At 38.6% G+C, this 21,137-nt stretch overlaps 1 protein-coding gene across 1 annotated transcript in view; it reads left to right on the top strand.

The window, feature by feature from the left end:
• Positions 1-14,178, top strand: part of sptlc2a (serine palmitoyltransferase, long chain base subunit 2a) — a 123,975-nt gene extending 109,797 nt beyond the window's left edge. The window contains exons 11-12 of the mRNA XM_043697043.1: positions 2,851-2,980; positions 7,224-14,178. Coding sequence (XP_043552978.1) covers positions 2,851-2,980; positions 7,224-7,343 — 250 coding nt within the window. The 3' untranslated portion in view covers positions 7,344-14,178. The remainder of the gene's footprint in view (positions 1-2,850; positions 2,981-7,223) is intronic.
• Positions 14,179-21,137: the final 6,959 nt, after the last annotated feature.

Genomic DNA, 21,137 nt, shown 5'->3' on the forward strand with positions numbered 1-21,137 from the left:
GCAGAATGATACCTACAGCATCATACCTGCCAACTTTAATCTGCACCATAAGCTCAATTACCTTGTTGCATATACTATGTGCATTTAAGTACAACATCCTCAGTCCTGTGTTAACTGCCCTCCTTCTCATTATTGCCCCTTATTTGCTGTGCCTGAAGTTAGATTCCTCCTCCTTCCCATACTCTGTCCTATTACGTGTTCTGGAGACTTTAACCTCTCACTATTTAGTTTAAAGCCCTATCTACAGCCCTAGTTATGCATTTTGCTGCAACTCTGGTCCCAGCCAGATGGAGCTTGTCCTTTCAGAATAGTTCTCTCCTTCTGCAGTACTTGTGTCAATATCCCATGAATTTGAAACCGTTTCTCTCTCCAATCTTTTGAGCCACAATCATGTTGACCCTGTGGCAATTTGCTCATGGCTCGGATAGTTATCCAGAAGTGGTTTCATTTTTGGTTCTGCATTGTAATTTAGCTGTTCAGATTCCCTTAGCAGGACCTCTTTCCACTTGCTACTGATACAATTAGAACCGATGTGGACCACAATAACTACCTTTCTCCTCCCATTGCAAGTTCCTCTGCAGCCCAGATGAGAGATCCTGAACCTGGGTATCGGGCAACACAGCCTTCAGAACTCACAGTCACAAAATAGTGCCTATTCCACTGACTATACTATCCCCGATTATAACTACACTTCTCTTTTTCCCCCCAACCCCCAATCGAATGGCTCCCTGTTAAATTGTGCTATGGTTGGTTTGCTCATCCTTCCTACAGACCCTACTGTCATCTGCATGAGCAAGAATCCTAAATGTTGTAAACAAGCTCAAGAGTTCAAGCTCCTTTAGTACTACCTCCTGGATCCCTTTATTTGCTGTGGTTGTAGTTAGACCCTGTGTCCCTGACCCACTGACTGCATTTGAAGTAATTAATCGAAGGGGTGTAACTGCCTCCTGAAACAGTTAGGTAATTCCCCCTCCTCTCTTTCTCCCCCCCCACCACCACCACCACCACCACCACCACACCACCACACCACCACCATACCTGTGTTCTACGGTCAGACTCCAGCTCAACTGTGAGCCAAGTTCCTCAAGGAGCATCATGCAAATACAACACACTGCCTGGCCTGCCATCTCTCTTTTGATGACTTAGTTCTTAATTTGATTTTTAAAAGTTTTGTACGAATCTGTAAGTATTTCCCTTCGATCTGAAGTTAACTATATGTTGAATTGTTAACACTCAGCAATCAATGAACTTAGAGTTTACCTGTGATGGCACTCTTGTGCTGGACCCCTGATATCGCTTCAATTTATTCTGTTTTTAAATTAAAAATTTTTTTACAAAGTATGAGGAAAAAAAACAAGCAAAAAGCATTCCTGCTCCCCACCCACCGAATTCCCATGTTGCCACCAACTTCCCCATACTATATACTCACTTGGGCTGTGTCTCAGTCTGGATGCAATCTCTCCTTTCTGACTCTGCAAAGCTTTACTCACGTCCCCAAGCACACTTTCTGAAGTCAAAACGCTAACTGTTTTTCTCCAGCATTTTTAAAATTTGAATTCCAGCATCCATAATATTTTGCTTTTATTTGAATGTAAACATATTTTCATTAACACCTTCTTTGAAAAATGTTAAATGTAATGACTGTCCTGGAAAGACACTGACCTTTCCTTTTAAAAAGAGTACTTCACAGGAGTAGCCAACACCCACTGCCCTCTATTGTGAAATTCAAATTACAGAAATAATGTGTTAACTGTATGCTTTTCATCATAGTATTTAATTTTGGGAATAACGTTGGAGTCAGGATTTTACTTCCCATCTTCCAAAAGGATGTAGGTGGTGTTGGCAAGACCAGCATTTGTGGCCCCTCCTTAATTGACTTTAAACAGAATTGCTTGCTTGGCTTTTTCAGAGGGTAATTAAGAGTCAACCACATTGCTGAGAGTCTAGACTTTGCATGTAGGCCAGACCAGGCAAGTATGGTAGGTTTCCTTTCCCCAGGTGCTTCGGTGAACGAGATGTGTTTTTACAAAATTCAGCGATAGTTTTGTGGTCATCATTTAATTGTATTTAAATCCCCTCTGTTGCTGTGGTGTTATTAGAGTATCATCTTGAACCTCTGGATTACTAGTCACCATAAATGGAATATTTGCTGTGATGACAGCAGGCAGATGATACAAATATCAAACACTTGAGGAAACTCAAACTTAATTGGGCAGATAAGATGTGTGTTGAGAGAATGAGATGTAATTATTCAAAGTTTGAATATCATGGGGAAGTTAAACAATGCAAGGTTGATTCCACTAATGGACAAATTGGTAATAAACCTGACTTTAGGATTAGCATCAAAGGCGCAAAGTGAGTAGTTGGAACAAATGATTTTACACATTATTGCTCCAATACGGAATGCATTGCCTATTAAAGTTGAGTCAATAACACACAAGCAGGATTTTGATTAAACCTTAAACTTATTTATGTTGAGTTAATTCTGTTCTAAAACCTGATTTTTAAGCAAATATAGGATAGATTTGGAGGATCGACCTGTATATGTGTGAAAGCTATATTTGGTGAATTCCATTAATGTTGGGTTGTCAACACAAACTAAATAGCCTTGATAATCAGGATTGGACTATCCTATTGCAAGTGTCCTTTGAAAACAATCACCCATTACTTGGGACATGAGTATTGCAGAGATGCCATAGGGTTCTTTGCTAACATTCTAGAACTGCTCTCTCAACAATGAAGCTCGCAAAATGTCAGGCCAATTATTTTTATGCCATAGTTTCAGAAAAAAAGCTTTTTTCAATGTTTTTAAAAAACTTGAAGCCTGAAGTGTACATATTATTTCTGCAGTGCTTTTGGGCGAGAAATGCTGAAGAGAAATGTTGGCGTTGTGGTGGTTGGTTTTCCCGCTACTCCAATCATTGAATCCCGAGCCAGGTTTTGTGTATCTGCTGCTCACACCAGAGAGATGCTGGATACAGTAAGTTTTTTTTTTCTTCTATTTTTAAAACTAATCTATTTCCTTGCAGACTGGTTGAGAATAAATTTTGTATCTATACTATTTTATCAGTTCTGGGAGTGTTTTGTCACTGACCTCCCACTCCAAGTAATCTTAATGTCATTCAGTTCACAATAAATCAATGCTCAAGAGTCTTTTTGGAATAGTCAGCCCTTTTAAATGGAGTTGTAATAGAAGGTGCATCCTTTCAATATGTTAAGCTTACTGATTTTTACCATTTAACATTAAAATATCTGATTTTCTAAACCTTGTATATTAGGTACAAAAAGCAGTGACAATCATTTTTGTTTAATGTCATCAAAGCTTGTAATTGGAAATTAACATTGTTGTTCAAGTTAATTAGCTAATAAAAGGTTTAATTTGATACTATAATTGCGATACAAGGACAATGTCTCAAGTTTTATGTCATTCGCTAAATAGGCAAAATTAATTCTTAAATTTAGAGGCCTGAGTTGAGAAGGTTAAATACCTTGCTTTGGTCTTACATCACCACCACCACCCAGATGGCTCCAAGCACTCCTATTCAGATCCTGAAATCATAATGTTGCGTTCCATGTGAATTTTACACTTTGAAAAATTGATTTTTTGTAATCTCAGGACACCCCAATGCATTTTACAGCTGAAATAATTGTGTGGCTGCTGTTGTAATGTAGTAAACAGAGCAGCCAATTTGAACACAGCAAACTTCCACAAATGACTGTGGTAATAACCAGATAATCTGTTTCTCTTTAAAAACTTAATAGTTGAGGGATAGATATTGGCCAGAATACCAGGGAGAGCATCCTTTGCATTCACCTAAGATATTAGGCTTTGTTAGATGTTTTATCAGAAAAATTACATCCTTATAGTGAAATATTGTCTGAACTGTGTCCTGAAGCATCAGTGTGGATTTTAAGGGACAGATTAAAGAACCGAAGCAACTGAGCCTAATTAGGAGGGAGCAAACAGACAAGATACAAGACTGAGCTTTGAAGAACTGATCAATGGTTACACTACTCAAATGGGCTGGGAGCTGAAAGTCAGTCAGGTAATTTGAGTGAAATGCCCAAGGTGGAGAGAGATTAAATTTCTAAGGATAATGGAGGAAGAGAAGTGAGTCTGTGAAACAGTTTGAAAGTGAGAATTTTAAATTTGAGATGTTGAGGAACAGAAGCCTTTTATAGGTCAGTAAGCAGTGGGTGATTAATGAGGTAGGACTTATTCCCTGGTATTGTACGAATGCCCTTAGTAACTTTTCATGTCTGAAACTTTTGATGTCCTTGTCCCTTTTTATCAATCAAAGTAACTTGAACAAGATGCTGTTTAATGGCATTTTCTTTTTGGGCACTTCATTCAACAGCTTTACTGTTGAATGACATTTATAGAGCTAAAACGCTGAGCTACATTAACTGCGTTTTTAGAAATGCTGCTGAAAGTGTAGAAGCTGGGCTTGTTTTTAAGCAATTACTTTGAAATACTTAACTAACAAAACACGTGTGTAATGACATATTTATCAGCATTCTAATTGCGGGTTTTGGCCAAAGATGAAAGTTAATTATCAAACCATCTAACTCCCTAAGGGCCAAGTACCTTAAAATTGAAAATATATTACTAGTATTCCTACAACTCTGCACTCCTAAATTATATTCTCTTTGTAGTTTCTGCAATCGTACGGTGCTTTATTTTAAATTGGGAAGTCTTTTATCCTGAAGCTCATTTTAAACAAAAAAAACTTCACATTTTATTTAAACAAAATAATAAAATTGCTACCACATGGCAATGGTAATTTTATCCAAAAAAGGTCTCCTGTTACACTGTTTGAATTTAGGGCTTTAAGCAGTAATGCTAAAGTTTCAAGATTCACCTAATGAGCTCCATATAATTGTCAAAAGATGTAATGCTATGCTCAATTGGCATGCACTTAGAGGAACCATTCACTCCATCATTTTTGTACTGTTTCAATCAATAGAGTGCAGAGTCAGGTATTTTGCTTCACTTTCCTCTTAGTTATGCCCTGTCATTTCCCACCAAGATCAGTATCCATTTGTGATTATGAAGGGACTTCTCTTATTGAAATGTCTCTCTGGTATACTTAAAAGAAAATGAGATATTTGCAGTAACAGCATCATCTGATGGTGAGGAGGAAACTATTCTGTTTCGTTGTTTCTCATGTTTTGAAGTAATCTATTTTGAAATGTATGTCAAAATCATGTATTCTGGAGTAATTAATATACTTTGAAATTCCAGCAAGGTGTCTGTAAAAGGGTGAATTTGGTAAACCATATGTCAGCAGAAAAGTAAAAATAATTTGAAGTGGGAACCGGGTTCAATTCCAACCTCAGGCAAACTGTGTGGAGTTTGCACATTCTGTGGCTGCGTGGGTTTCCTCTGGGTGCTCCGGTTTCCTCCCACACTCCAAAGATGTGCAGGTTAGTTGAATTGGCCAAACTAAATTTCCCAAAGTGTTCAGGGATGTGTAGGTTAGGTGCATTAGATAGGAGTAAATATAGGATAACATAAGGGAATATAGGGGAATGGGTCTGGGTGGGTTGCTTTTCGGAGGGTCGTTGTGGACTAGTTGGGCCGGAGGGCCTGTTTCCACACTGTAGGGATTCTAAGGACATAAGTGTTAGTGATTCTATGTCAAGTTCAGGATTGCCTTTGTGCCATGAATTAGACTTGAGGTGGAAGAAAATTAGTTGCTTAGTCCCACAGATCTGTTTTTGTGATAGAAATCCAAAATAGGAGCTGGTGTAAGCCATTCAACCCTTTGAGCCTTCTCCATTATGATCATGGCTGTGTGACTCAGATGGAGTTTTACGACAATTGACCGTGTACACTACTTTAATTCCAAGTTTGTGTCTCACTGGTATGATAGGAAGATTGTACATATTAATTGGATTACCTTGTGGTTTATCGGTGTTCTGCTGAAGTTAAATTTTTAATAATAAATTGCTAATATTTAAGTTATGAACTTGGTGATCCAAATCTGTTATTTGTCAAGTTTGGTTAGGAACAGTTGAGCGATTTTGAGAGTTTGTTTTAATTTTACCATATTATGAATCCAGTGTAATGAAGTTGATTTAGTTTGACCTGCTATCCCAGTGCTGTAAAATTTGAAACTAATGTTCAATTATCAAATTGCTTGAGAGGCTTTTAAAAGGAGTCTTTGCTCTGGTAGTTGTCAAGGTCCTAAGTTGGTCTTTTCAAATGTCATTTACATGCACATAAGGTCTCTTGGTTTAAATATTTATTGGCACATTTCATCATTTTATTAAATAGTACATTCCATCATGAACTCTTCAATTCTATTTAGCTGTGCACCCAAGCACTGAAAGTTTAAAATTAATACTGTTCGAGTAATGCTTAATTGTCTCTTCAGGAAATGAAATGTTGGGTACCTACCAGCTTGGAACTGTAATGTAAACTAAACTTTCAGCAATAAAGTTTAGCATGAGCCAGTTCAAACTCTCTGCAGCAGTTCTCAAATTTTCTCTAATATTTCATCAATGTTTTGAATTTTTGATTTGTTTTCTTCCCTTGGAAGCACACTGCATTGTTTGGACACTGGGCTTTGATGCGTCTCTAAATTATCAGTCAATATTTTCCCTGACCCCTCCACTGTACTGCTAACTTCATGTTTTGCAAGCTCCTGCCGGGACCTATCTATGCTGATGTATTGTATTTTCAGATGCTCACATTACCCTGCTGCTTAAAATTTGACACCTTAAAATTTTGTTTGCCTTCCCACCTGTAAGAGTTTTACTTTGTAATTAAAGCTCAAATAATAATTTAAATATGATAAAATATCCAAAGCAATAGAGTTTTCCTTTGTCCTAGCCAATATTTATCCCTCAACTAATTTCATTTTAAATGAACAACATTCTGTTTAACAACATCATGACTGTTTTTTGGCGATATGTGTGCAAAATTGGCTGCCATGTTTACAACAGTGTTTATCACATTGGCATACTTTAGACACTGTCAGGAGATTCTGCAAGCTTTTCTTAGTCATTTGGCTGTCACAATCAAGGTAAGTGGGGTGCTTATTTGAGACATGCTGAGAATGATTTTGGGAGTTAGGAGAACAGCCTAATTGGAACAATCTAGCCAGTTACATCTTTGGTTATCACTACTGTTTTTGAAGAACTGACATTTGATCAGGAAAGTAGTTCATTGAGCATTCTATTCTTTATTCTAATGTTTTACCTTTGCATTTTTTTAGGCTTTAAAAGTAATCGGAGAAGTTGGTGATCTCCTGCAGTTGAAATACTCACGGCACAAATTGGACCCTTTACTTGACTGTCCCTTCGATGAAACCGTGAATGAAGAAAACAAAGACTGACCTCTGCCCCCATTGGGCAAATGTTTGCAAGTCCAAATCTCTCCTTTCAGTTAGCTACCACTCTGCTTCTTTATGCTTCAAATCTTCAGACCTATTTATATTTTTTTAAAACCCAAGTTGAACTTGAAGGTGTTGAATGAGTGCTCATTCACTAAAGCCATTTTGTGTTTCATTACCTGGAGCTATACACAGCTTTTCGGCATTTCCATTATTTACTGAGAAATCAAAAAAATTGCGTTTGCATCTCCTGAAAGAGTTTCTCCCCTGAAACCCTGTCCACAATAAGCTACTATACAAGTATAATCAGTTTATTGGCAAGGTGGAGCCACTGCTCACAAGCATGAAACCTCTGAATCTTTTTTGAATGGTTTAAGTAACTTCTCACTTTACATATGTACCACATTCCTCTTTCCTCCCTCCACACACGACTTTGTTTCTTCTTAACATACTTCCTAACTATGCTGGTCTTGATCTTTCTTATAAGTGACACAATAAGAATCTTCAGAAAGGTAAGGTGGGACTGTGGTTTTAATAAGCAGTTTGAAATAACTTGCAATGATCCAATTCATTTTTTTTTGTTCACATGCAATCAGACCAATTAAGAGTTCCTGAGGCGAAAGCTGATGTTGGCGAGCCCAGAATTGCCAATTAACTAATTGCTGAAAATAGTACTGATTATATGTGTGAAATTTTGTTTAGGTTACTTTTACCTCCTTTCAGTGATGGTGCTCCCTCCCCTCAACATCACAAAAGCTTTAATTTATAAAATTAGATCCACTTTACATGCAATATAGCATTCAAAGCAGTACAGTTGGGTAAAACTGTCAATAGAAGGTCATGCTGGATAAGTTTTAATCTGAAATGAAATGTTGCAAGAAAATGTGTGTTGAAAGCCGGACGAAATCTTTAGGAAATTAGGGTTTAGTTTATAATCTGTTTTGGAAATTTTATTTAGAGATGGTGGTAACTTAATTTGACCATACATTTTTTAAAAATCTCACCCAAAATTGAAACATCAGGTCACCACTCTTGTCCTGAACTGTATAACCTGAGACCCCAAATAATGCAGCAAAACAATTTCCTCATCTTCCTCCTCACCACTCCCGAGAAGATTTATTTCACTAGTAACCACTGATAAGTGAGAATACCTTTACCTGGAACAGAAGAGGATTTCTGCTGCATGTGTAAAATAAGTATTTTACAGGCATTCCCTTCGGTCTGTATCCATTATGAAAAATGATGCACTTGACCTTCATTCATTGTTGCATAGCCTGACTTATAGGGAATTGATACATTTACTTCACTGTCAGTTAGTAGTTTGAATATTTGTGTTTTTGCATCTGATTTTACTGTGGGGAAGGAGGATTGTTACAATTTCAACATTTTTTCCTATACAAGATATTGATGAGTGAAGATGAAGTTTTTTTTTAAAAAAATTGACAGTGCTCCATGCTTCAGATCTTGTCTATTGTTAGTTTGATCATTGCTGAGGGCTAGCACTGAAAATTGAGGTCATGTGTTTACAAATGGCATTGCAATGTTGGAAGGTGTTTTTGCACATAGCTCTATGACTATCTTAAATTCTTTCAGATTTGAAGTAATTGGCTGCAGTGGTATGATTTCTTTACAAATGTAGATATTGCCATAAATGCCTGACAGGTAGACAATTATTATACCTGCAGAATTCCTCAATGTATTTGCTGAAGGGAATACACTGTTGCATGTTTCTAAGTGCTAGCCACTGGTTTAACCTGAGAGAGATTGTGGAGGAAGAGAGGATAGGAGAAGTGCTGGAGTGCAGGGCTTCAGAAGTGCCCTCCAATGTTGAATGCACTGAGAAAACCTCTCGTTTCTGTATTGTGTATTTAGTTGCCAGACCTCTGAGTCATGGTCCTTATTTTTCTATTTATAATAGGTGGATTCCCAGTAAATTGATTATTAAATGTACTGTGTGGTCAGTGTGATGCTAATACTGTATTGTGTCCGGTGAACCCCTCCTGAAACACATGGATTTTGGGTGAGGACAGGATCATGCAACCCACTCACCTCAAAATTCACTTGTGTGTGTTGAGGGTTGGTGATTTGGGTGAGGTACCAGAGGGCACCTGTTGCCTGTGAAATTAAACCCCATTATAGTTTGTCTGTGCTTTAGAATAGAAAAGAACTAGAGGAGAATAGAGGGGGAAATTGAGTCGAAAGATTTGTCACATGGTTGGCTGGGCCAGGGTGGGGAGCAAAAATGATTTTGCAACCCTTTAACCTCCCACCTCAAATTTGAATTGAATGAACAGTATTTCACTTGCCTTCATGAGGAAAAGGCTTGTGAATCCTCACAGCACCAGATCCAATACCATTGTGTTCTTTTTTATTTCAGATTACTAATTTGAAATCACTCCATTGACATTATTTTTCTAACTCCAGTTCGAGCATATTTATAAATCTCACTTACTCAAGTTTAAGGGATGAGAAACCATATGAATCACTAACTTTTTATACTAACATGTGCAATCCAGAATTGATTTATTTTGAGTTGGGTTCTTTTTCTGCTTAAATTGATTTAAGCGGCGGATCATTGTAAGCAAATGCAGCTTTAGTTTCTCTGGAGAAGTATTCACTTTTTTTTTAAAGGAGAAAAGATTTAATATCATTGTACTGTTTAAAATGTAGTTTGTGTCATCTATGTTTCAAGCTGCATTCATGGGCTGTCACTTATGCAGCTTATGTGATATATTCAATTAGTTAAATTAATTACACAATTGTGTCCTCATAGTTTTGCCATTCCAGATTAATATTGTCTCTATTCCTTTGGAGGGCATGCAGTTATGATTATGATACTTTTAAAATTCTGCTTGTGCTTTTTTCTCCATTAGTTTTGCCCTGAGTATTATTATAGAGTCAATTATTTTGTTTTCTAGCTGCCTTCTTTGCAAGTTAAGTCCTATGAGTTTTCTCTGTCTTCTCCCAATACAATATGAACTTCTGATGCACTTTTTTATTTTTCAACAATACCTTCTCCACTTTATTTTGTCTGCTGTCATTTGGTTAGCTTTTGCACAATGGAGCAGGTTTTTTTCTCCTCTTGCATTTGGAAATGCAGAAATATCACTGCTTTCAGTGAAGTTTGCTGTTAAGCATAAAACTGCCATTGACAAGTTGATTTGAAATGTAATGTCCAGTTGACGTGCATGAAGGAGAAATCTGTTCACAATTGCTCATCTGCACTGAAGCTTTCCACTTGATCTTGACTGTTTATAAGCTGTCTGCATCATATAAGATGTGATTGCTTATTAATTGGAGGGGAATGGTTCTGGGTGAGTTGCGCTTCGGCGGGGTCGGTGTGGGCTTGTTGGGCCGAAGGGCCTGTTTCCACACTAAGTAATCTAATCTAATTGTCTTTTTTAAGATTAAGCCACAGGCATGTCTTTTCTGTTTAAACACATTAAACACATCAATTGAGCACTCCTATGAAAGTCAGCTTGTCACTATGGTGTAGAGTAGGTTCCCTATGCAAAATATTCTTTCACAAGGAAATGGCAATGGTTCAGGAAACAACAAAATGCTGGAAGAACATTTATTAGCCACCTTCAACTTCACTGACCATAGTTTTCTACAGACTATGGTCATTCTGTCATCTCCACTTCGGCATGAAATTTGCTATGCCAACACCTGGAAAATGCTGTCAGAGGGTATGCTAGGAGAAAGAACATTTCCTAAGTAGTCAATCAGAGCAGCCAGTTTAAGGAAATTGTTCCTGACTGAGCATTCGAAGAGTATAATTTCCAGGTAGTTCCAAAAACGCTCTGAACAAATGCAAGCTGTAGGAAGAAAAATCCTCCTGCTGTAACTTGTTTCTGTCTTTAAACCAGGTTTTTTTTTGCTGTAATCCTGGCTAACTCAATCTCAATAATTTCATGGAAAACTACAGTGGGGGGTAATCTGTTGGAGATTTGGGAGGGGTACTGCAGCATTCTCCCATGTTGCACATCTGTATAAAAACAAGCTTTCATTTTATCATAACCTTTAATCCTTATGATATATTGACATATTATGAAGTATAATTTGCAAACCTCACAATACATTTTGAAAATTGTGTTGAAAACAATCTTTTCACTATGATGTTTTATATTTGTACATTCATACATCTATCAGTGGTCATCAATCTAGCTTTAACTTTAAGATTACTTTTTTTTCTTGTTCTGTGAATTTTAAGCTCACAAGTGCAGTTATTTTTAGCTGTGTGATCAGGATGCTGCCAATTGTAGACAAGTCAGTGGTTATATTTATCCAACTGATGGTCAAGGCAGTTATGAAAGACCATACAAGAGAACCTTACATAAGCCTATGGCATGTTGGAGCTATGCAGACTTTTTTTAATGTTTGTTTTTTTAAAAGAAAAGTAACTTTCCTTGGTGGGGAAATGTGTTTTTTTTTTAAATTGGATAATTTGGTGGAAGCTGATTAACATATGATGGGTATGTGTACAGCACCTTCTGTGTGCACACAGGCTCCAAAAGTGCACCTTTTATTTATCTCCTGAAGATGCACCTTTTAGGGCGATAGCGCGCACTCCAGTCTCAACCATGCCGTCATGAAAGGGAAGAGAAAAAGCATTTTGTGCCCACTTTGTGTTGGCCACCTCATGTCTAATTTCTCTGCCAACGAATGGCAATGGTTTTGAGATATCCACTGATGGGATGGCACTTATCAGGAAATTGTTTTGAAAATTTCAGTCTGCTGGTTTATCAGTGCAGCTAGAGCATCTTGTTAATGTATTCAATCTAGTTTCAAACTGCCACCTTTTGAAACAACAGCTGTAAACTGTCTACTCAGGCTCTGGCAGCAGAGGCCTGCTGTACCACCTACTGCGAGGAAATCTCAGTCAATCATTTTTCTCACAGGTGTTTTTGCTCACTTGCACTAAAAAACAATGACTGTTCAATTTTAAGAATTAAACAATGTTTCCCATTAGCTGTTTATGTATTGTCTTCTCTTAAACTGTTTCAAGGAAAATAATGACTATTTTGAATAACATCTTAATGCCAATAGATAAGGATTGTACAGGTTTGCACACTTCAGGCATGAAAAGACTTCTCAAACTTCCTTAAAGTGCTTGTTGCAGGGAAGACCAAGAAGGGCACTGAAATGGTGTGTGATCAGAGGTGGTAAATAAATGCTGGATACATAGTGGAAGTATCAAGTGTGAACTGCAGTGGTGCCTTGTTAAGTAGCATATTGTTGAGTTTTACTTAGATTGTGAACTGGGACATTAGAAGAGGACGAGAAAAAATTGAATGCAAGTTTTCTTTTGTTGAACTGTACCATGTTAGATACCGAACATACTCTGATAGACATATCTACTCCATGATTTAATTTAGTGTTGGATTTAAAAGGTTGATGCTCACTTGTGGCATTACACGTTGATGTTTGGACAGTGTTGACTGTAGTTATGCAAGCCAGTTATGTGTCACAGGAATGTCTGGTAACCTCTTCCCGTGTTCTGGTGTTGCTAAAGTAAGGCATGTAAAGTATTTCTGATAGGACCAGATAAATACCAATGTTGATTTTGCTGCTAGCAGAGCAGTATTTTACCCATTTGCAGAGGTAGGGAGGATTGTTGTAACTTTTGTTCCGTTTGCTTTCCTGTTGAAAAACATGATGGACATTTCCAAAATGCAATTTAAAAACCTAAAGCTGTACAGCCTTGGAATTCTAATTTTTGCCAATGTTGATGCCAACGATTCTCTCTGGATTCTAATCTCTCATCTTGATTTGTCATTTTGTGCTGTGGTAGATATTGTTGAGCTATAGATGCAGCATCACATTTTAAGAAATGTTTGAACGTATTGCAAGAAATCAAAACCCCCATTTGATAAAGCAGCTTTATATTCTGTGAACATTCTAAAATCAAAGGCAGAACCATCTTTTTTTTTCAAATACATTCTTGCTGCACACTTTATATTAAGCATCATAATAACTTTGGCTTCAGATTAGGAATGATTTTGTTTGTCGATTAAATCAAGGCTAAGGAAAGAGTTCTTGGTGTGTTCTGAAAATGATAAGGCACAAATCTCTGAACCAATGTGCAGCCAGCCAAATACAACCATGTTCATGACACTTGATTTAAGGTTAAAATGGTGTCTATTACTTCCTGTTTTGAAAAATGTGTAAAATGAGATTGTAGGTCCTCTTGCTTTTTCTGTTTTTCTCAGTGATTTGTTTAACGATGACTTAATGGCTTTGTGTACGAATTTTAACCTGGAATGACTGTTGCATTGATATTTAGAGACAAAAGTCTCTAAGTTATGTCTAGAATACAAGAAAATCCAATATTGAGAATTTGGAAATCCTTGTTAGCGACTTGATTTGCTAGCGACTTGATCACTTTATTTGTTGCAGGAGAAGGAGGAACAGTAGGAAGAAATGAAGTTTGCTTTTACCCTTAAATTCTGTCTGCCTCTGCAAATTTCAGCAAACAAATATTGGTTTGCTTTTCACATTTGAATGATCTCGGTCCCATTTGTGGAATACCAGTTGCAGTGTATTATAAATGTGATTAATATCCCTTACTGTTTCTGTACATATCCTGTTCTTTTGTACATGAGATGTTATAAATGTACTTTTTTGATGGGACTCAATGCAGTAATGTTTTATATTGGAACCTTCCTTGCCTTTTACCTTGAATGTGATTTTACATATATCATTGGTTTATGAAAGTGTAATTTATTCATGCATTATTTTGGAAATATGGTGCATGTTGAAAACACTGGAGAATCGATAACTGCTTGAAAAATGTCAACTGAAATGTATAATGTTCTAAATAAAAACTTTCAATATATTTTGGGTTGCATGGCATTATACAGGATGGATTTGAACTATTGATGCTTTTGCTGCTAACTTTCCAATCCAGAAAGTTGTGTTAATATTGTTGGATTACAATGTCACTTCCCTCATGTTAAGGACCACACATTTTTGCATGTCGTAAAAGTTTATTTGGAGAAAAAAAAATAGCAATCCAGCAAGTTTCTCCTTCTAACATGTATAACAGGTTTACTGCTTTCAGTGTGGTTTTTGCATCAGCAGTCTGGAGGTAGTTCTGGTTTACATTCTGCCAGTTTCACTAGATGTGCATTTTTTGTCACAATATAGTAACCTAATTTGATAGGTCAGAAGTCACATGACACCAGATTGTAGTTCAACAAATTTATTTGAATTCACAAACTTTCAGAGTGCTGCTCCTTCATCAAATAAAGCTTGTGATTTTAAATAAACCTGTGGGATTGTAACCTAGTATTGTGTGATTTCTGATCTTGTCCACCCCAGTTCAACTAGCACCTCCATCTCATTATCTGATATGAGCAGAAAGGTGTCTTTATATGTGGCTAGACAGCATATCTCTGTATATCAGCTGCTCCTATTCTCAACACTTGATTCTCTCATCCACCCCCCCCCCCCAAAAAAAAGTTATTTTTAAGGCTTTATATTTATCACAAACTACTTCCAATTCTGATGAAGGAGCATCATTCTTGAAATATGACCTGTTTCTTTCTACACAAAAGCTGTCAGATTTGCTGAGGGTTTTCAGCATTGTTTCGCTTTAATCTCCCAAAGGGCTTGCTGTTTTCAATTAAGTGGGGAAGAAGCACCATCTGAAAATGAAGTTGTCTTTCTATGTGCTGGCCCCATGTATTCATTCCTAATGCAGGATGTGGGCATCACTGACAAGGCCAACATTTATTGCCAGTTGATACCTGAGGTCCTGGGCACCACACCTTAGGAAGAACATATTGGCCTTGGAAGGAGTACAGCATAGGTTTCCAAGATTGATGTGGACTTCAGTGTTTATGAGAAGAGATTACATAATTATTTGTAGAATTTAGAAAGTTAAGCGATAATCTGATTGAAGTCTTCAAGATATTAACAGGAAAAGATGGTAGAAAAATGTAAAGTATTTCCACTGGTTGGAGATTGCAGATCTAGGGGGCATAGTCCAAAAACTAGGCTGGCGTATTCAGGACAGACGTTAGAAGTATTTCTACACACAATGGGTGTTAAATGTTTTGAACACTCCACCACAAATGGCATTCGACGTTAGACCAGTTGTCATTTTTAAATCTGAAAAATTTTTGTTCGGTAAAAGTATCAAAGGATATGGAGTTAGACCACAGATCATTTGAATGGCAGCACTGGCTCAAAGGGCTGAATAGCCTACTGTTCTATACAAACTCATGGTGAGCTGCCTTGAATACACCTCAGTGTCTTGATTAGGCTGTGTTGCACAGAGGTTGAGTTGTGGGTGGCACGGTGGCTCAGTGGTTAGCACTGCTGTCTCACAGCACCAGGGTCCCAGGTTTGATTCCAGACTCGGGTGACTGTCTGTATGGAGTTTGCACATTCTCCCCGTGTCTGCGTGGGTTTCCTCCAGGTGCTCCGGTTTCCTCCCACAGTCCAAAGATATGCAGGTCAGGTGAATGGGCCATTCTAAATTGTCCATAGTGTTGGGTGCATTAGTCAGAGGGAAATGGGTCTGGGTGGGTTAGTCTTCGGAGAGTCGATGTGGACTTGTTGGGCCGAAGGGCCTGTTTCTACACTGTAGAGAATCTAATCTTTAAAAAAAAACTGCAAATGGTGGGTCTGTAATCGCATGACATTGAGTAGGATCAGCAAATTTCCTTCCCTGATGCATGAGTAAACCAAAGGTTTTTAATAACAATTCAGTAGTTTCATGATTTATTATTACTGACGCTAGCATATTTATTTCATGTTTATTTCCAGATTTATTTCATGTGACTCAATTTAAATTCCCCAACTGCCTTAGTGAGATTTGAACTCCTAATCCAAACTTAGTCGAGTAATATAACTGTCACTGCATCCCTGTAAACTTTCAGCTTTCATAAAGGTGCCTGATATGTCAAATGTTAAACAACTGTGGCTTAAAGTAGGTCTAATTTCTGTTTGAGTATGTTGTCTTTGGCACAGTAGAGGTTTATTAAAGATATGTTTATGAATTCCACAAGCGCACACTGCCATAGCGGTACAGGACAGAGAAAGCTTTACTGCATATCTAAATGTTTAGCACAACATTATAATCTGGTTACAGCACAGGAAGAGGCCCTTTGGACTATTGTGTCCATGCCAACTCTGAACAGCTCAACCAGTCGACCCCACTATCCAATCTTAAAAAGATACATTTTTTTAAATTTCAAAAGCATCAGGATGTATGGAGAGAAAGCGGGAATATAGCATTAAGATAGAGGATCAGCTGTGAAGGTTGCCACTGAAGATTGCTGCAAAAGCTTCAGCTTTGTCTTTTGTGCTGATGTGCCGAGCTCTTTCCTCATTGAGGATTGGAGTATTTTGTGGGGCTACTGCCTCCATTTATTTAATTGTCCACTACTATTCGTAACTGGATGTGACAGGACTGCAATGCTTAGATCTCATGGGATCGCTTTGGGATTTTGGATTAGCTATGTCTATCACTTGCTGCTAATGCTGTTTGGCATGCAAGTGAGTCCTGTTAGTTAGCTTCACTAAGTTAACGCCTCATTTTCAGATATGCCTGGCAGTGCCCGTAGCATGCCCTTCTGCACTCCCTATTGAACCAGGATTGATCCCCTGGCTTGCTGGTAATGGTTGAAGGGGGATATGCTGGGCCATGAGGTTACAGATTGTGCTGGAGTACAATTCTGCTGCTGTTTATGGCGCACAGCGCCTCAGATGCCTGATCTTGAGTTGCTAGATCTGAGGTCTGGCACATTTAGCATGGTGATAGTGCCATGCAATATGGTGGTGGTTATTCATAATTTGAAGGTGGGACTTTGTGTCCACAAGGACTGTGCAATGGTCATTCTTATCAATACTGCCTTGGTCAATGCATCTTTAGTCAGCAGATTGGTAAGGATGAGGTCAAGTAGGTTTTTCCCTTTTGGTTCCCTTGTCACCTGCTGCTGAGCAACTCTTGGTGATGACATTAAAATTCTCCACCCAGAGTACATTTTGTGCCCATACCATCCTCAGCGCTTACTCTAAGCATTGTTCAACATGGAATATCAATTCATCAGTTGAGGGAGGATAGTTCATAGTAATCAGGTTTCCTTGCTCATGTTTATCCTGAAGCCATGAGACTTCATGAGGTCCTTAATCAATCTTGAGCTCCCATGCCAACTCCCTCTAAACTGCATACACTGTGCTGCCACCTTTACTGGATCTATCCTGCTGGTGGAAAGGACATATCCAGGGATAGTGATGGTGTCTGGGATATGGTATACTCATAGAATCATACCTTAAAAGACAGTGTCAGGTTGTTGCTTGACTAGTCTGAGACCACTCCCTCAATTTTTCCACTAGCCCCAAGATATTAGTTAGGAGGATTTTGCAGCGTTGTCAGATGTTTATGCAGTTGTCTTTTCCGTTGCCTAAGTTGAAGCCAGGTGATCCATCAAAATTCATTTTTGAGACTGTGTAGCAGTTGCTACAACTGGGATGGCTTGCGGGGCCATTTCAGAGGGCAGTTGAGAGTCAACCACATTGCTGTGGATCCAGAGTCACATGTAGGAGAATGGCAGATTTCCTTCCCTGAAGGGCATTAGTGATCCAGATGTGTGTTTTTCAGACAATCAAAATTGGTTTCATTGGTCATCAGTAGATTCCTAATTCCAGATTTTTAAAAATTGAACTCAAATTCCACCATCTGCCGTGGCGGACTCAATCACCATCCCCAGAATGTTACCTGTGTTTCTGGATTAATAGTTAATGATTAATACCTCTCGGACATTCGTCCCCATTTCTCATCAGTCCTAAATGTTTTACTCCATATCCTTTAGATACTTATTCCTCGTTCTGGACTCTCCCATCATCAGGAACACTATTCCTGCATCTACCCTGTCTAATCGTGTTCGAATTTTAAATCTGAGGTTTCTCCCCATACACTTCCCCCCCCACCAAATCATCACCACCAATCTTCTGAACTCTTGCAAGTGTAATCCTAACATTCACTCTCCTCTTATGTCAGTCCTGCCATTTCAACAAGATTCTTCACTGCACTCTGGATACCAAGAATATCCTTCATCAGATGAGATTAAAACTGCGATAACATTGCCAGGTGTAGATTAGATTAGATTACAGTGTGGAAACAGGCCCTTCAGCCCAACAAGTCCACACCGACCCGCCGAAGCGAAACCCACCCATACCCCTACATTTACCCCTTACCTAACACTACGGGCAATTTAGTATGGCCAATTCACCTAACCTGCACATCTTTGGACTGTGGGAGGAAACCGGAGCACCCGGAGGAAACCCACGCAGACACTGGGAGAACGTGCAAACTCCACACAGTCAGTCGCCTGAGGCGGGAATTGAACCCGGGTCTCTGGTGCTGTGAGGCAGCAGTGCTAACCACCGTGCCCCCCTAATCTGTCACTTAGCCCATTGGCCTATCTGGTCAAGATCCTGTTCTAATCTGATCTTGCTTAAACCCCTCTCTCCATATCCCCCATTCACAATTTGTAGCCATTTCGATGATCTGCCTTCCTGCTTCTACTGCCAAAGTGGATAAGATATCCATATTAGACTGACATGAATTTGTCCATTTTCTCGGCTGGTCCAAAGCATCCATGTATACTCCCCCAGTTCTCCCTCCAACCCAGCTTTGTCATCTGCATGCTGAATTTATTAATAACATATTTCATTTTGTTCCCTCATCTAAATCGTTAATATATGTTGTGAATGAGTCTTAACACTTATCCCTGCGGTTCCCCACTAGTCCTCCCTGCCAAGCCGAGAAAGACCAGTTTATTCCTATTTTATTTCCTGTTTGCCAGGCAGTAAATACAAAATTGAGTAAACCCAAGTACCATAATACGGCACAACATGCAGTGGAACAAATTCTGTTCAAGGTCTGGTGATGACTTCAATTAAAACAATTGGCTAGCCATTGCTTTTTCACGTAGTTCAGCTCTAATGGTCCTTGGTGTATGGATGGGGTTGATTTGCAGATCCACCACAACCTAATTAAATCTCAAAAAAAGGCTTAGAGGAGATTGGCCTTTTCCAACAGGTTTTCCTAAGGGCTGTTGTGGTGCAGAGGTAATGTCCCTACCTCTGAGCTGGAAGGCCTGGCTTCATGCTCCATCTGTTCCAGAAGTGTGTAATAATGTCTCTGAACAGGTTTTTGTTTAAAGAAAATGTCTTTCTCGCTGTCTCTCCTTTCCTTTTTCTTTCTTTTGGGCTTCACCCCCTTATCAGTTAGACAAGCTGGTTAAGGTGGCATAAGGATATTTGCATTTATTAGCTGAGGTGCAGAATGCAATTGCAAGGACAACATGCTGGAACTGTATAAGATACTGGTAAGGTCACAATTAGAGTACTGTGTGCCATTCTGGGCACTACATTATCAGAAGGATGTGATTGCAGAAGAGGGTGCAGAGGAGATTCATCAGGGTGTTGCCTGGCCTGGAGGTTCTGAGCTATAGCGATAGGTTGGACATCTTTTAATTGCAGCAGCAAAGGTTGTGGAGCATCTGATAAAAGTGTATATGATTTGAGGGTATAGGATGGATAGGAAAGCAGGTTTTTATCCATTAGCAGAGGGGGCAAATAACTGGTGATAGATTCTACCTAAGAGAAGAAGGGTGATGGGAGACTGAAACTCACTGCCTGAAAGTATAGCTGAGTCAGAAACTTTCATGACATTTTAAATATTCAGTTGACATTACAGTAGCCTCTAGGGCTATTGGGGTGAAAGTTGGAAAATTGGATTCGTCTAGTCAATCTTTGACTGATATGGATATGATTAAAGATTTAGATTCTCTACAGTATGGAAACAGGCCCTTCGGCCCAACATCGACCTCCGAAGACTAACCCACCCAGACCCGATGGGCCAAATGGTTTCCTTTTGAGCTGTAAATATGAGTGTTAGTCACCCTTCTGGTTGTTGCAATGTGACGTCAATCTGCAATCTTGACCAAAGTCTTAGTGAGGCCAATATAAAATGGGGAAACTTGAGTATTAGTCTCATTAGCATCCTCTTCAATCAATGAGATGCCTGAATGTAAACACAGTGAGCCTGGATGTTCTGTTTTATTTAAATTTTTATTTTTGGTCCTTTAACAGAATATTTTGAATTCGTTTAATTTCCTGATTTCACTTGTCATTTTGTCTAATCACCAAATATGGTATTTCATTAGTGGTCAACGTTAGTGTTTTGGTAATTAGGAAATGCTCCATTGGTGTAACAAGTAGTAGCAAATTAGTGAGATTACATATTAATTTATTAGCTATGAGCAGCAGTTGAACAGATACTGTCGGCCTAACATTTAGTTATAGGCTAAATTTGTTTTTGAGGCTGGCCACACTGAAACTCAAATACTATTGTGGCCAATCACGGTTAAATGTACATCCAGATTAGACCATCACGGTGCATGGATATTTGAAAGCCGCTCCAGCTAAAATCCCTTTATCCCAATTCAATTCCAAAAGGTCATCAACCAGAATGTTACCTTTTTCTGTCTCTCAAAATAGATGCTGCCTGACCTGCATTTTTCTTCCTACAATATAAAAAGGAATTACAGATATTACAGATACGAAAGATTGGAAATTACAACAAAATCTTGGAGAAACTCTGCAGGTCTGGCAGCATCTATGGAGACAGCAAAATTTGATGTTCTGTGTCCAGTTTTTCTTTTAGGAACCCTCTTTCTTTGGAATGTTTTCCTTTTCTTCCTCCGTTTTAATTTTGATATCCAATAGGTAATGAGCAAGGCCTGGAACCCAGTGTGAGTGTTGCCAGCATATGGTGTT

The sequence above is a fragment of the Chiloscyllium plagiosum genome, chromosome 10 (assembly GCF_004010195.1).
Source record: "Chiloscyllium plagiosum isolate BGI_BamShark_2017 chromosome 10, ASM401019v2, whole genome shotgun sequence".
NCBI lineage: Eukaryota > Metazoa > Chordata > Chondrichthyes > Orectolobiformes > Hemiscylliidae > Chiloscyllium > Chiloscyllium plagiosum.